This window comes from Hevea brasiliensis, chromosome 16 (assembly GCF_030052815.1).
Source record: "Hevea brasiliensis isolate MT/VB/25A 57/8 chromosome 16, ASM3005281v1, whole genome shotgun sequence".
NCBI lineage: Eukaryota > Viridiplantae > Streptophyta > Magnoliopsida > Malpighiales > Euphorbiaceae > Hevea > Hevea brasiliensis.
The window spans coordinates 56,885,472-56,901,140 of NC_079508.1; the positions used below are offsets into that span (position 1 = coordinate 56,885,472).

The following is a 15,669-nucleotide window of genomic DNA, read 5'->3' on the forward strand; positions in this document are numbered from 1 at the left end:
AATTTTGATCTTTGTGCAGTAATAGTGGAGGCAAAACATAATGAGCCAAAAACTTTAAGGTTATCAAGACTAAGAATGGTGTGGTAAAGTACCTCATATGGAGATTGATTTTGAAGAACAGGAGTGGAAAGTCTGTTGATCAAATAAACTGAATGCAAGATAGCATAAGACCAAAAAATTTTAGGTAGAGAAGCTTGAAAAAGTAAAGCTCTAGCCACATTCAAGATGTGTTGGTGTTTTCTCTCCACTATTGCATTTTGCTAAGGTGTTTCTACGCAAGTTGTTTGATGAATTATGCCTTTAGAAGCATAAAATTGGGGCATATTAAATTCTAATCCATTGTCAGTTCTTATAAATTTGATCTTGGCAGAAAATTGGGTTTCTATAAGAGCATAAAATGATTGAAGTAAAGACTGAGTTTCTGATTTATTCTTCATTAAGAACACCCATGTATGTCTAGAATGGTCATCTACAACTGTAAGAAAATATCTATGGCCATGAATGGCTGTTACAGAGAAGGGACCCCAGATATCTACATGTAGAAGATAAAAAACAGCTGTAGTTTTGGATTTACTGATTGAAAATGGCAATTTTTTTTTGCTTAGCAAGATGACGAACATCACAGACCTGTTCTAATAGTGATGTAACAAAAGGATTTTTATTCTGGATGATATGTAATATAGCTTGTGATGGATGTCCAAGTCTGTAGTGCCAAAGATTGAAAGAAGGTTGAGATTCTTGCGGAATGGAAGAATTGCAGATGGAATTTATTGTAGCAGATGAAAAGAGTACGGGTGTGGCAAGTTCTACCATTGCATACAAACCATCTTTAACTTCAGCTATACCAATCCTCTTCAAGGTATTCAGATCCTGGATGAGACACTTATCATATTGAAAAGTTAGAAAACAATGTAAGGTAGAAGTGAGTTTGGTAACAGATATAAGGTTGAATTTAAACTCAGGAATATAAAGGACATCTGTTAAAACAAGAGAAGGAGAAAAATGAATTGTGCCAGAAAAATTAGCTACAATTTGACTACCATCTGGTAATTTTACAGTTATTGGTTTAATCATTTTGTAAGTGGTAAAACAAGAAAGAGAAAATGTGATGTGGTCTGTGGCTCCTGTATCCAAGATCCACATATTAGGATTTAAGGAACACACAAAACTAAAATGAATACCTGAGGGCTGGGCAACAGTGGAATTGAATACTGGATGGGTGCTTATTTGATTGGTGAGATGCGAGGGTTTGAGAGAATCTGGTTGTTGAATTAAAGCCAACAAACGTTGACATTGCTCATGAGTAAAAGCAAAACCTGAGTTTTCAAGACTTCGTTGGGGTAAAGCTTGAGTAGCAGATTTTTCATTTGAATCAAAACCTCCAGAATCTTCAGTCTGATCAGAGGAAATATTGTTGATAACAGCACCAGATGAATTCTTAAATTTGAATCCAGGTGGAAATCCATGTTTTCTATAGCATGTTTCCTCTGTATGCCTTGGTCTACCACAATATGTGCAAACCTTATTATCATTCTGCGAACCAGATTTCCTGTTATTCACTGACTGAACAGCAGTACCTCTCCCAAACATATTCTTTTGAAAATTACTCTGCTTTGTAGGCACATTATTCTGAAAATTATTGGTTCTGTTAACCAAAATTTTGGTTCAACAAGTAATCCAGAATTCAATTGCCTTTCTTGTTGAATCACTAAGGAAAACACCTTATTAATTGAAGGTAGAGACTCTAGCAACATGATCTGTGATCTGACTGTAGTAAACTGATCATTCAGTTCTTTTAGAAACCTAATGACATAATCATTGTGTCTATAGGTTTTGACAATAGTAAGAGCACCACAGGAACAATGAGTGCGGCAAGAACATTGTGGAATTGGCCTGAAATTCTCTAATTCATCCCATAGAATCTTTAATTGAGTGAAATAATCTGTGACAGAAAGATCACCTTGTTTAAAAGCATAAATTTCTTCTTGAAGATCAGATATGCGAAAAATATCTCCGTGAGAGAATCTATCTTGGAGATCCTTCCAAACTTCTACAGCAGTATCAATCCACAAGATGCTTTGTGCAATAGAATGTGATAAAGAATGAGTTATCCAAGATAATACCATAGTGTTGCATCTTTCCCAAGCTGAGAACAATGGATCTGTGCTTGCTGGCATTTTCAATGTTCCATCGATGAATTTCACTTTATTCTTAGATTGCAATGCCATCTTCATAGCTCTTGCCCAGGAATGATAATTGGAACTAGTAAGAACCGGTGAAACAAGCACCAAAGCTGGATTTTCATTGAGATGAAGAAAGAAAGGATTTGATGGATTGGTCAAGTGATCAGGAACTTGATTTTGTGAATGAATGCTGGATTCAATAGCCATAGCAGATAAGATCAGATGAACAAAGTAACTGATATCAATGAAAAAAAATAACTATCGAATAATAGATCTGAGATCTGTGAATAGAGAAGAATCAAGAGAACAATAGCTATTGCTCTGATACCATAACGAGAAATGAAAGTGGAACTGAAATCTTGATCATTCATTAATCAATCATCTGTTATATACAAATTAGTGACTAACAGAAGCTAACTTTGAAAACTAACTAACAGAATTTAAAACTAATTAACAGAATAAGTTAAACTTCAACTCCTTCACTCCACGTCAGCTCAGCTCTTCTTCATGGTTCTTCTTTATATCTGATAATAAAGTTTGTCTCAAGAAAGCTCGGACTTAAGCCATGTATCTCCTATTTTGGGTTTTACTTCTTGGAAGCTACCTCCTCGTAACTTTTTCAAGTTCAATACAAATGTTAGTTGGTTCGATCACAAATCTTGAGCAGTAGCGGCAGTGATGGTTTGAGATCATCGGGGAAAACTTATGGATGGCACGGTTTCTCGTATTCGAGCTTCATTCCCATTAGCAGGAGAAGCAATGGCTACTCTTTTAGCATTTTAGCAATGAAATATTTATGTTGTTTCAAGGGATTTTATATCTATTATCCTGGAAATAGATTCCACAATTTTATTTGAAGTTTTAACTAAGCTAGATGCTAATCCCTGGCGGGAGATTAAATCCATGATTGTGGCAGTTAAGTTGTGTAGCCTCAATTTGCTCATGTACCCTTTTCCTTGGTTAAGAGGACTACCAATAAGGCAGCTGATTGTCTAGTTTGAATTTTCTTACCAGGGGGTTTGCCTTCTAATTGGCTTGTCTCAACCCCATCTACGCTAACTTCTATGTTGTACAATGATGCCCTTGAATCTTTTTAATGCAAAATTGCCTTTGCAGATAAAAAAAGCACACAAAGGGTGTATTAGAAAATAAAATTTTCATTCAACTTATTTCCTTTTAAAATGAAAAAAATAAAAATATAAGGTAGCATTTAAAGAAAATTGGAATTGCAATTTCCTTTTGGTTTCATTTCAATTCTATTATTTATTTAGGGCCTGTTTGGATTAACTGTTGAATACAACTGATAGTATGGTGATAGTAATTATCATGTTTGATAGTGATGATAGCCGTTTTATATTAAGTGTTTGATAAAATTATATTTACTTAATATATGAAATGACTAATAAGGGTATATATCATATAATTTATTTTATTATTTAAATAAATATAAAATTATAAATTTATTATATTATATTATTTATTTTATTATTAAATTAAATATATAATTATTAAATTAATATATTATATAATTTATTTTAGTATTGAAATAAAAAAATAATTATTTTTTAAAGATAATTAAATAATTTTAAAAATATAAATAAAATAATAAAATAATTATTATTGTTAATAAAAAAATTTATAATTAATTTTAAGTTTTTGGATATAAATAAATATTTTATATTTTATGTTATTAATAAAAAATATTTTAATAAAGTTGAAATACGTTAATTAAAATTATAAATAAAAAAATAAAAATATTAATAATATTAATTTTCAAGTTAAATAAAAACTGATGAGAAACAGCTCTAAAAATAGAGCGGATACAACTATTGATGGGTATTATATCGATTCTTGCCTATCACTTCTATTTTTTAAGCTTTCCAAACACCATAATTTATCTATTTGGGTGTCTATCAGCTATCAACTGCATCAAACAGATAAATCAAACACCCCTTTAATCGCCAAACAAAGAATAGAATTTCATTTTCTTTCTTTTTATTTTTCTGAATTCTCTCAAAACAAGCAGAGTAAGAAAAAAAGTGGAGTCATTATTAAAAATGCGGAAAAAAGCAAATAAGAAAACTACAAGCGCAACGCAAATGATTGAACAGAGAAAAAAGCAAAACCAATGGAAAAGGGGGAAGCCAAAAGCCACTAGACAAAAAAAGCGAAACAAGGCAAGTTTTCCATACACAATGCCTCAAAAACACCACTGTAACAAAAATCTTATCTCCTCCTCCAATGGGTGCTCCGTTGAGGATCTCAGCAGCTCGCTCTCCCTCCTATTTCCTCCCTTTTCTCATCGGTTTACTTTCTCTCACCGCTCTTTTCCTCTACCAGGTATATTTTCATTCACATAATCTTTCACCTTCAATTTGCTGTATAAAGGTTTTACCTTTTCTCAATAGCCTAAGGATTTCCTTGTTTCAATAGGTAGATAGTTTCGTATCGCGCGTTAAAACGGTGGCAGGTCACAACTTAGACCCAACGCCTTGGCATATTTTCCCAACCAGAAATTTCGATGAAGAAACTCGTCAAGCTCGAGCTTATAAAATCATCCAATGTTCATATTTTACTTGCCCATATACCAACACCACCACCACCGCCACTCCCTCCCGCCCACGTCATTCCAAGTCGTCCTCTCAACAATGCCCTGAGTTCTTCAGCTTTATCCATCACGATCTGGAGCCCTGGTCCCGTACAGGGATAACGAAGAAACATGTAATGGAGGCCAAAAATTTTGCAGCTTTCAGGGTTGTGATTTTCAAGGGAAGATTGTATTTGGATCTTTATTATGCCTGTGTGCAGAGCCGGATGATGTTTACAATATGGGGATTGTTGCAGTTACTAGAAAGGTATCCTGGGATGGTTCCTGATGTTGATCTCATGTTTGATTGCATGGACAGGCCTAATATTAACAAGACCGAACACAGCTCCATGCCTCTGCCTCTATTTCGATATTGCACGACTCAGGATCACTTTGATATTCCTTTTCCTGATTGGTCCTTCTGGGGATGGTAAGATTCAATTTTACAGTCTTTTCTACTTTATTTGGCGGTTTGTTTTTGTTGTTCAATGCCAGAACATGGCTTTATTTACTTCAAAAAGGCAATACTCGTTTTGGCATTTCCTTCTACACGCACAAAATGGTTCACATTGGTTTAATTTGTTATCAATAGTTGAGCATCAATATATGTTTTGAGGAAATGATATTTCAGTGGTTGTCATTACAATTAATGCTGAATATCTACAGGCCAGAGATAAATATAAGACCCTGGAATGAGGAGTTCCGAGATATTAAACAAGTTTCCAAATCTCAAAGTTGGTCAAGGAAATGGCCCCGTGCTTATTGGAAAGGAAATCCAGATGTTCTGTCTCCTATTCGTACAGAGTTATTGCAATGCAACCACTCTAGGAAGTGGGGGGCACACATTTTGCGACAGGTCTTGTTTGATTTACAATAACTCTTATAAATTATGGATAAAAACAAGCTTAATTCCCAAAACTATGTTTTTTTATTTTATTTTTTATTTTTATTAGGGGAAATACTAGGTTTTTATGTTGTCTGCTTGTTATGTCCTTGCAGGATTGGGGAGAAGAAGCAAAAGCTGGTTTTGAGGGCTCCAAACTATCAGATCAGTGCAAGTACAGGTGATTATACTTCTCCCGGTCATGTACAATGAAAATAAAAGGGTTGCCACTGAAATTGCCTGATTCCATGACAATGAAAATTTGAAAATAAACGGAAAACCCCATTAATAAGAAAGCTTACCTTTTGCATCATCTTTTGTCACCTATTGGAAGTTGCAAGCATTGCCCCTATGAGTTGAGCTTGTTCATATTACTGGTCCTATTGATGAGATTATGGTTCTCTCAAAGATAATAGGATTGGACTCCTTGAAGAAACCCTTTTATTGCTGACAATATTAGGAATTTAGGATGTCCTTTGTTGGACTCAACAAGTCTAGCATTCTACGGATGTTGACATTTACTACCAATAATTAATGTGTAATGTATGGACCTCTTTTCTTCTGATTAGTTAAGTGCACTCATCTTGCATATGATCATTTCTCTTCTTTTTTGCCTCTCATCCTGTCCATACAGGTACAAAATCTATGCTGAAGGCTTTGCATGGTCTGTGAGCTTGAAATATATTATATCTTGCGGTTCCCTTGCACTAATAATATCCCCACAATATGAAGATTTCTTTAGTCGTGGACTTCTCCCTAAAAAGAACTATTGGCCTGTCGCTCCCGACGAGTTATGCCAGTCTATAAAGTTTGCTGTCGACTGGGGCAATGTAAACCCATCTGAGGTATGTTCAACTTATCTATTTCATTTCAGCACAATATATTAATGATATTTAATATTGCCATATTTGGGGATAAGTGTGTTGTTGTGTTAAGACTTAAGATCTTGATCTTTACCTGAATGGAGATTCAAGCATCTAAGGTCATTAATTATTTTCACTGCAATAGTAATGGCACTAATTGTAATTATCTGTTGAATGTTCGGTTCTGCTCTTAATTTGATGTTAACTTGTCAGTGTGGTTGCAATTAAAAACTTGGTTGCTTGACAAACTGGTAATGCCATATTTCACTAAGCGCACAAAAAAGGCTATTAAAAAAAATAAAGCCCCTAATTGACATTAGATATTGTCCAAACAACAGATTTCTGTTTTATATTTTGCATTAACTATTACCATTTTATCAGAATTGTTATTTGTTTATGAACACAAACTAGCTGCAATGTCATCATGAGTTTTTTTTCCCCCTCATTAATTAAATCAATTTTCTACAATTTCACTAACAGGCTCAAGCAATTGGAAAAAATGGACAAGATTTTATGGAAACCTTAAGTATGGATCGAGTGTATGATTACATGTTCCACCTCATAACAGAGTACTCGAAGCTACAGGACTTCAAGCCTGTGCCATCATCTTCTGGTCTTGAAGTGTGTGTGGATTCTGTTCTTTGCTTTGCTGACGAGAAGCAAAAGCAATTCCTGGAAAGATCAACTGCATTTCCTTCGCCAAGCCCACCATGCACCCTCCAACCCGCCAATGGAAATCTCATTAAGAGCTGGTTACAACAGAAACAAAGAGTAATTGAGGATGTGAGAGCAATGGAGAAACAGAAAGTGTGAAGAGATGATGCAGATCGCCAAGTTTTTAATTTTGAAAGTAATATAATTTTGCAGGTTTAGAGTTGCGTGTAATTTGTGCATTAGAAATTACCATTTTACAGATGAAAAGCATAAGTTGAGGAGCAACAGTCATTGTTATACATTGTCAATAGTCAATTCTTCATCTCAAGGCTATTAACTTGTATACGTGCAGTATCAAAGGCTCCTATGTCATCACCCAAATACTTAGGGATGTTGAATTAATTTTTTAATTTCTCTTATTTATTTTACACGTGCTTTAACTTTGGTTGTCCTAGTCTTTAGCTTATGCAATAGCTGTCATTTGATTTTGTTAAGTAGTTAAGTAGTGGAAGGACTTAGTGGTGTCCATCTTTTACGCTTTTATTGTTACAAAAGCTCTATTTAAAAGGAGCTCAGTTAATGTAATGTGTGTGTTTTTTGAATTGAATAAAGACAATTTTTCTCCACTTTGTTCAAAGTTTTTATCGTGGTATCAGAGCCTCGTAAAAAGGGCGTAAAAGAGTACTTAAAAAGTGAAACATGTGAGTTTGGAGAGAAAACAAAACTAAAGCAAAGACTTTATTTTTCCATGGCTTCGATTCTAATTTTGTGCAGCAATGATTCCTCGCTTTAATGGTCACTATGATCATTGGAGCATGTTGATGGAAAATTTTCGAGATCAAAGGAGTAATCGCAAATCGTTTGCTTGGAATTCCAATCAGCAGATGGAGCAACTTTAACGGATGTGCGAAAACAGAAATTGAAGGGTGAAATTGAAGGATTTCAAAGCAAAGAATTACTTGTTCCAAGCCATTGATCGTTCCATTTTGGAAACTATCATATGCAAAGATACTTCCAAACAAATTTGGGACTCAATGAAAAGAAATATGCAAGTTCAAGAAGAGTAAAGCGACACAACTTCAAGCCTTGAAACAGGATTTTGAAATCCTACAAATGAAGGATGGTGAGTCCATTACTAGTTATATTGCAAGAACCATGGAGATAAGTAATAAAATGAGGTTTCATGGTGAAAAATGGAAGATGTGGCCATTGTAGAGAAGATTCTGCGACTGACAATCAAGTTTGATTATGTTGTTTGCTAAATTGAAGAATCAAAGGACATCGATGTGCTTTCTCTTGATGAGTTACAAAGCTCCTTGCTAGTCCATGAGCAGAAAATGAACCGAAGTTCTATCACAAAGGAGCAAGCTTTGAAGGCCTCTACCTTTATTCATTCCTCAAATTCAAGAGGAGGGGTAGAGGTAGAGGAAGAGGAAGGAGATCGAGGCAATGGAAACACCACAGCATTTTAATTCTAAAGGTGATGATGATCAAAATGCAGTAGAGGTCGAGATCAACAATTTGACAAATCAAAAATTGAGTGCTTGGATGTCATAAGTTTGGTCATTACCGCTCAATGTCGTTTAAACTATCCAATGACAAAGAAAAGGGAGAGAAATCAAATTTTGCTGAAAATAATGAAGAAGAAACTTTGTTGATGGTCGTTCAAGCAAATGAAAAATCGAGTCGATATTTGGTATGTGGATACAGTCGCAAAGAACCACATGTGTGGAAGTAAGTCATTCTTTTCTCATTTAAATGAAGATTTTCATTCTACCGTACGTTGTGGTGCTTGTTATACTGTGAATGGGTTGGGACAGGGTGATGTTATGATTAGAACCAAGAATGGTTTTGTTGAAACAAGTGCTAATGTACTTTATGTTCCTAACTTAAAATGCAATTTATTAAGTCTTGGGACAATTGCAAGAAAAGGGTTATGTAATCACTTTGAAAAATGGTGCGTGAGATATATGACCCTAAGAGAGGAGCTATTGCTATAGTTCCAATGAATTCAAACAGGTTGTTGCCTTTGACGATTGAAAGTATTCATTCTTGCTTGATGGTTGAAGTGAAAGATCCTTCTTGGCTATGGCATTTTCGCTATGGTCACCTGAGTTTTGGCGGCCTAAAGACTCTCCAACAGAAAAACATGGTGACTGGACTTCCTCAAATTGTTGCTCCTTCTAAAGTTTAAAGTCGTAGAGGCAGGGCCGCCTCCGGACGTCAAGGATCTCTTCAAGAAGTACACTGACGGCGCCGCCCACATGACGGCCGAGCAGCTCCGGAATTTCTTGGCCGATGTCCAGGGTGATTCCACTGCGTCCATCGCCGACGCTGAGAAGATCGTGGAGCAGATTTTGAACAAGAGGCATCACATTGCCAAGTTTACCAGGCACGCCCTCACTCCTGACGATTTTCACCGTTATTTGTTCTCTGCAGATCTCAATCCTCCTATTCGAGAGAACCAGGTTTTTTTTTTTTTTCGTTTTAAATTCTGCTTGTGATCGAGCTTTGAATCTTCATGAATTCTACATGGACTAGTATTAGTATTAGTCAATGGATCCTTTCTCTTTCTCACGATCAACAAAAATGGCTTTTGGGCTCTCGAAAAATGAGTTCACAAAATTGAGAATCTCAACTCATGGGATTGTTCTTTTTCTTGTCTCTGTCTAGATTCAACCGAAGACTTGACTCCAATTTGAATGATGCTTTCCCTTTCAGGTTCACCACGATATGACAAAACCATTATCCCACTATTTCATATATACTGGTCACAATTCCTACCTAACTGGAAACCAACTTAGCAGCGATTGCAGTGATATCCCAATCACAAATGCATTGAAGAGAGGTGTAAGAGTGATAGAGCTTGATATATGGCCTAATTCCACCAAGGATGATATAAATGTTCTACATGGAAGGTATCGAAATTAAGTTCAAGTGTTAATTTTTGCCCTTTCCCCACCTTTTTTTCCCAATTATGGCGCTTATCTTTCATCATTGTTGTTGAACAGCCTTTTTTTTTTTCTTCTTCTATTTTTGCTCTTTTTCTATTAGAGTTCTTAAACGGGCAGTGTGTCATAAATCCATTATTTGGGATCATCTTCTTCAGTAAAGAAATTCATACGCTTATATTGTCGATTGACTTTGGGGTGGTGTCTTCCACTATTGATTGACTAAATCATTACTTTTGTGGAATCATTTTGCTGTTTCCAAAAGATAATGAAAGCATTTGGGTGCTGATTTTGATCCCTGTATTTATATGAAGTTTCCCATATGGTAACTGACAGAAATCTACACAGATGTTTCAATTTCCAATATTATAGGAGTTTAAGCATGACCTTCATGGCTCTTTGACTATTCTGTGCCAATTTAAAAAAAAAAAATAGGCTACTTTAAGGAATCATCAATATTCTAGGCACGGTGCAGAAAATACAGCAGATTTACGATTATTAATGTTTGGATAGGACCAAAAACAGAAGATTTCAGGATTAATTGTGTTAAGTTCTATTTCTAATTTTATGGGCTCAAAGGTTGTGAAATTCCACATGTAGCACAAGGCCATTTAAAAGGAAAAAAGAAAAGCAATCAATAAGGTAAACTCTTATGTGTGCCATCAACTTAACCTGAAAAGAGTAAGTTGTGTTCAACTATTTCAACCCGCATCATGATGTTAACAAAGATATCAAACTGTTAGTGATCATTGTATATGTTCTATAGAATTATAAGTTATACATTAGTTGACAAACAAGATACCTGCTGTCAATACTTTAACTGCAGAACTGCTATAAACTTTAGACATCATATGCTTTTAAGAACTATTTTTGAACTTTTTTTCTTCCAATTGTAATTGGTGTGAACTTTGACAACTCCCATTTATATCTCACTTTCTGGCTTTTGGCTGACATGTAACTCTTGAATGTAGGACCCTGACAACTCCGGTGGAATTCATTAGGTGCTTGAAATCCATAAAAGAACATGCTTTTTCATTGTCTCCATATCCTGTTATAATAACTCTTGAAGACCACCTTACCCCAGATCTTCAAGCTAAAGCAGCTGAGGTAATGTTTTGTTTCCCCAGCTGGATTTAAGCTGACATTCTTTTTTTTTAAAATTATAATTTACTGACTACAAATGTTTTTGCTTTTAGATGATAATTGATACATTTGAGGACATGCTGTATTATCCTGAATGTGAATGTTTAGAAGAGTTACCTTCTCCAGAAGATTTGAAGCATCGCATAATTATTTCAACTAAACCTCCCAAAAAGTATCATAAGTCTAAAAGTGTAAAGAGCAAGGGAAATAAATCTCAAAAGGATAAGGATTCTGATGATGATGTATGGGGAAAGGAGCCATCAGACCTTGTATCTGATCAAGAAGATAGTGACTCGGTGTGTTGAGAAATGAAATTCACCTCCTTTAACTGCACATCAAGTGAATATATGCTTTTTAAGGTCTAATTTCTTTATCTTGTGTGCTATTTGCTTGCAGAGCGATAGTGATACAAGTGAAGATAGTGATGATGAGTTGAAACACGTAGGAGTAGATGCATACAAGCGTCTAATTGCAATTCATGCTGGAAAGCCCAAGGGTGGGTTAAAGGAGGCACTAAAAGTTGATCCCAATAAAGTTCGACGCCTTAGTTTGAGTGAGAAAGCACTAGAAAAGGCCACTGAAAGTCATGGAATGGATGTAATTAGGTAATTATCAATATCAAACTTCTAGTACAATATTTAGATACATGAAATAATATTCTTAGACTATGAATTTGGTTGAAATTTTCTGCTTATCATAATTGGTTTTAACATTTCCAATCTCTGAATCTATCACTTGCAAACTCTGTGTACAGGTTCACCCAGAAAAATGTCTTACGGGTGTATCCTAAAGGCACTCGGTTTAACTCTTCCAACTACAAGCCACTAATTGCTTGGATGCATGGCGCTCAAATGGTTGCATTCAATATGCAGGTTTGTTTCAATGTTCTTTCTTTTAGCTGCTAAGGTTGAACATAACCTAACTGTCTGCATCTGCACATGATGACATGTACTTCTCACTTCTGAAACGGTAAAATTTCACAAAATGATGGTGGCCAGTAAATAAAGGGCATTTACAAGCAATAATGTATTAGGTGTAGCAAATGATTCAGCATTAACATAACTTTTCAATAGTAATGTACATATTTGTGCTACATTAGGATAATGAAATCTTTTTCTCCTAAAAAAGGGACTATTCTTCCTATATTCCTTTCTTAAGCATAGTGTTCAGCACCTCAGCTAAGCTATTGCTTTGTCTTTAGTTATAATGTAATATGTGAAGTTCAGGTGAAAGAGGTAATTAATTTATTTCTGAAGGCAATCAAATGGTGATTGGCAAGATAACAAATTCAGACTCATAAATAACAACTTATCAAAAGAGTATTACAGGTGAGGATAGGACAATTATTTTGGGTGATAGATTAAATGCAAATATTGAATCATTGATTATTCAAGTAGTTGTGAACTTAGTAACCTCTAAGATGAGGGAAGGCCTAAAAATGAAAAAGAAAACTGTCTAAACTGTTATATTGAGTTACATGCCACTTGCAGTTCAACTGAGCAATTTTTTTTTTCTCCGTTTTTCTCCATTTGATTGAGTTAAAACATTTGTGAGATTTGGTTTCTAGTTCTGAGACCCAATATTATCTCTTTCTCAATCACAGGGATATGGTAGATCTCTTTGGCTGATGCATGGGATGTTTAGGGCTAATGGAGGTTGTGGATATGTGAAGAAGCCTGATTTTCTGATGAATGTAGGTTCAGATGGTGAAGTATTCAATCCTAAAGCCAAATTGTCAGTAAAGAATACTTTAAAGGTGAGTGCATGATCCAAACCACCATCCTCTTTCCTTTCCTGGACTGCTTTAGAAGCTTGTATTATTTGTACTTGACAGGTGAAAGTGTATATGGGAGATGGATGGCATTTGGATTTCAAACCAACACATTTCGATTTGTATTCCCCACCGGATTTCTACACCAAGGTAGGTTAATAGTTTGTTTTGTGCTTGGTATAGCTTTCAAATGATCATTTCACTTTGACTTTCAATGTTCTGTCAACAGACTGCTACAAAAACGACAGTTGTGAAACTCACTTTGCAAACTGTCATTGTAACAGCTGAAAATAAAGTCACTTTTTTTTCTTCCTTCAGGCACATATTCACCCGTTAATTTCAAATGGCAGGTAGGCATAGCAGGAGTGCCAGATGATGTGAAAATGGAGAAAACTAAAATAAAAGAGGACAACTGGACACCTGTTTGGGGTGAAGAGTTTACATTTCCATTGACTGTTCCTGAAATAGCCTTACTTCGAATTGAAGTTCATGAATATGATATGTCTGAGAAAGATGATTTTGCTGGCCAAATTTGTTTCCCTGTTTCTGAACTTAGACCAGGGATCCATGCTGTACCCCTTTTTGATCGCAAAGGAAAGAAGTTGAACTCAGCAAGGCTTCTCATGCGCTTTGAGTTTGTCTAACTCTGACCTGATGTTTTGGTACATAAATGTAATTCGATTGAATAGTTCCACGATTTTGATGTCCATGCTTTTGCTATGTAGTATATTCTGTCAAAATTTTCTTTCTAAAATTTCCTGAGGATCTGTTATGAACCTATCATTATATATTATCACTACTAAGAATTTTCTGTTTCTTTTGTTAGTTATTGAAATCAAGGCAGTTTTATGCTGGTATCTTTGAATTGGTTTTCATACTTGTTCACATTTGCAAGTAATCAGAGGCTCTTTTCTTCGCATCTACAAGGAAATTTTTGTTGTTTAAAAGTAGTATATGGTAGATAGAAGTTTCTTTTCTGACTTTTGTTTAACCAAAAGAAACTTAACAAGACTGCATTTTGCCAAGCTTTTACATATTTTGCCTTTTACAGACGGGTTATGCATGCACTTCCTTAAGGTGAGCAACTTCCTTTTTGAACATTTTGCTCCTAAATCTGGAAAATTTCAGACCTTTGATGCTTCTGGAAGTTTATTGTTTTATAACATTAAATTGAAAGCAAAGAAAAGCAAAAGGAAAGTGCGATTTCAGCAAACTAGAGAGTAGAGACAGACGGGAAGGGATATGGAATTTTAGGACTCTGAGGGAACAAAATAGTGACATATCTGCTATCAATGGACAACGATTTTGCAAAAGCAGCAAGTATTCCTTACTATCTTTGGCACTCACCGCAAGTTTTTTCGGTGGAATATATTCTCCGATTGTTCAATCAATGGCCAAGTACTATGTAATTTCAACTTGTGAATCTGCATCAAAGATATAGCAGTTTTAGTATCTGGTCTTTCCACTGTTTTTTTTCCTTTTTTTTTTTTAATAAAACCACATATAATTTGAATTTCATGCTCTTTAATTATTACGTCAGGCCATATGCCTCTTTTTTTTTTCTTTTTTTTTTTTTCTTTTTTTATGGGGTTGGGTTTTGTGGAGGTACATCAAATAAAGCCATTTATAGTCGCATATCATCACCCAAAAATCAAACCCTGAATGGTGTTGCAGATATGATCTGCAATAGAAAAGCTGTAAGAAGAGTTTTTTGAGGTTTCCCAGTTAAGCATCATTGCCTGACATTTCAAAATAAATGTTCTATGGTATAACTTATAAGGTTGGTGCTTGTTCAAGTAAATTAACAAAGGAGCAACATGGCTCCATGGCTTGCAACATGGGGACAAGGGGCATTCAAATTCAATTAAACCAGTGAAAGTGGGGCCTTCTATTAGCTTATGGCTATTGCCAATGGTTCGTTTAGCAATTATTCTGCATTTGGTTGGCAAATACTCAAAGAACAAAAGATTTTTCTGGAGAAGTTTAACAAAAATGAACAGAAAATGACCATTTCTAAATTCTGAACGAATAATTCTTTTCCGACTTTATTTTTTGAATGCATAACATATACACTACTTTCTGCTCCGTCCTCTCTTTTTCCTTTAGCCTGCATGCCGACAGATATGGTTCTTTTCTTATTATTATTTTTTAATTATTTTGCTTTAATCTTTATTCTGGTGTATATTAATTTCTATGTAGTTGGGGGAGAATATTTCTTTTCCTACTCAAAAAAAAAAAAAAAAAGAAAAGTGAACTTTGATTTATGGAGCACCGTAGACCTACTGATGCAAGTCAATCACAGTCAGCCAAAAGAGAAAGGTTCATGTCAAGGAAGTACTAATTAAAATGAAGTTGAAATAATTAAAGGTTTTCTTTCTGTTTTTAGTCTTTCTTTTATACCATTGTTAAATCTGTGCAGAGAAAAATATCAAATCCACAATTCCACATACACAGTTTGGTCTTCTATGGTCAAGAACATGTGCTTCATTTCTGTGATTTTAATCGAAAAACAGCTAGACAGCAAAGAAAATCTTACTTTTCCTGTGAGCAATTACCTTTTGCATAACCATCTGATGCAGATTAGCATCTCAAAGTGTAGCCAACCAACCACTTTTACTAGCATCTGTATGCACG

General features: G+C 35.0%; 2 protein-coding genes across 2 annotated transcripts; both read left to right on the top strand.

Annotated features, from left to right (window-relative positions):
- Positions 1-4,285: 4,285 nt before the first annotated feature.
- LOC110666379 (uncharacterized) lies at positions 4,286-7,796 on the top strand. Its single transcript, XM_021826854.2, has 6 exons — positions 4,286-4,523; positions 4,617-5,200; positions 5,437-5,626; positions 5,770-5,834; positions 6,288-6,498; positions 6,997-7,796. Exons 1-6 carry the CDS (start codon positions 4,425-4,427, stop codon positions 7,327-7,329), a joined length of 1,482 nt encoding a protein of 493 aa, XP_021682546.2. The 5' UTR covers positions 4,286-4,424; the 3' UTR covers positions 7,330-7,796.
- A 950-nt stretch (positions 7,797-8,746) lies between these two features.
- On the top strand, positions 8,747-13,852 carry LOC110666380 (phosphoinositide phospholipase C 4). Its single transcript, XM_058138431.1, has 11 exons — positions 8,747-8,866; positions 8,991-9,041; positions 9,360-9,638; positions 9,892-10,088; positions 11,093-11,228; positions 11,318-11,560; positions 11,661-11,869; positions 12,019-12,136; positions 12,868-13,020; positions 13,099-13,185; positions 13,386-13,852. The coding sequence occupies exons 1-11, from the start codon at positions 8,747-8,749 to the stop codon at positions 13,677-13,679; spliced, it is 1,887 nt and encodes a 628-aa protein (XP_057994414.1). The 3' UTR covers positions 13,680-13,852.
- Positions 13,853-15,669: the final 1,817 nt, after the last annotated feature.

What these genes read in the sequence shown, in the direction of transcription:
- LOC110666379 (XM_021826854.2), top strand. Translation starts at nt 4,425, where the DNA reads ATGGGTGCTCCGTTGAGGATCTCAGCAGCTCGCTCTCCCTCCTATTTC. An exon ending in TCAGATCAGTGCAAGTACAG is followed by an intron (nt 5,835 to 6,287) that starts GTGATTATACTT and finishes CTGTCCATACAG; the next exon opens with GTACAAAATCTATGCTGAAG. An exon ending in GCAATGTAAACCCATCTGAG is followed by an intron (nt 6,499 to 6,996) that starts GTATGTTCAACT and finishes TTTCACTAACAG; the next exon opens with GCTCAAGCAATTGGAAAAAA.
- LOC110666380 (XM_058138431.1), top strand. Translation starts at nt 8,747, where the DNA reads ATGTCGTTTAAACTATCCAATGACAAAGAAAAGGGAGAGAAATCAAAT. An exon ending in AAAAATCGAGTCGATATTTG is followed by an intron (nt 8,867 to 8,990) that starts GTATGTGGATAC and finishes GGGTTGGGACAG; the next exon opens with GGTGATGTTATGATTAGAAC. An exon ending in ATCAAGAAGATAGTGACTCG is followed by an intron (nt 11,561 to 11,660) that starts GTGTGTTGAGAA and finishes ATTTGCTTGCAG; the next exon opens with AGCGATAGTGATACAAGTGA.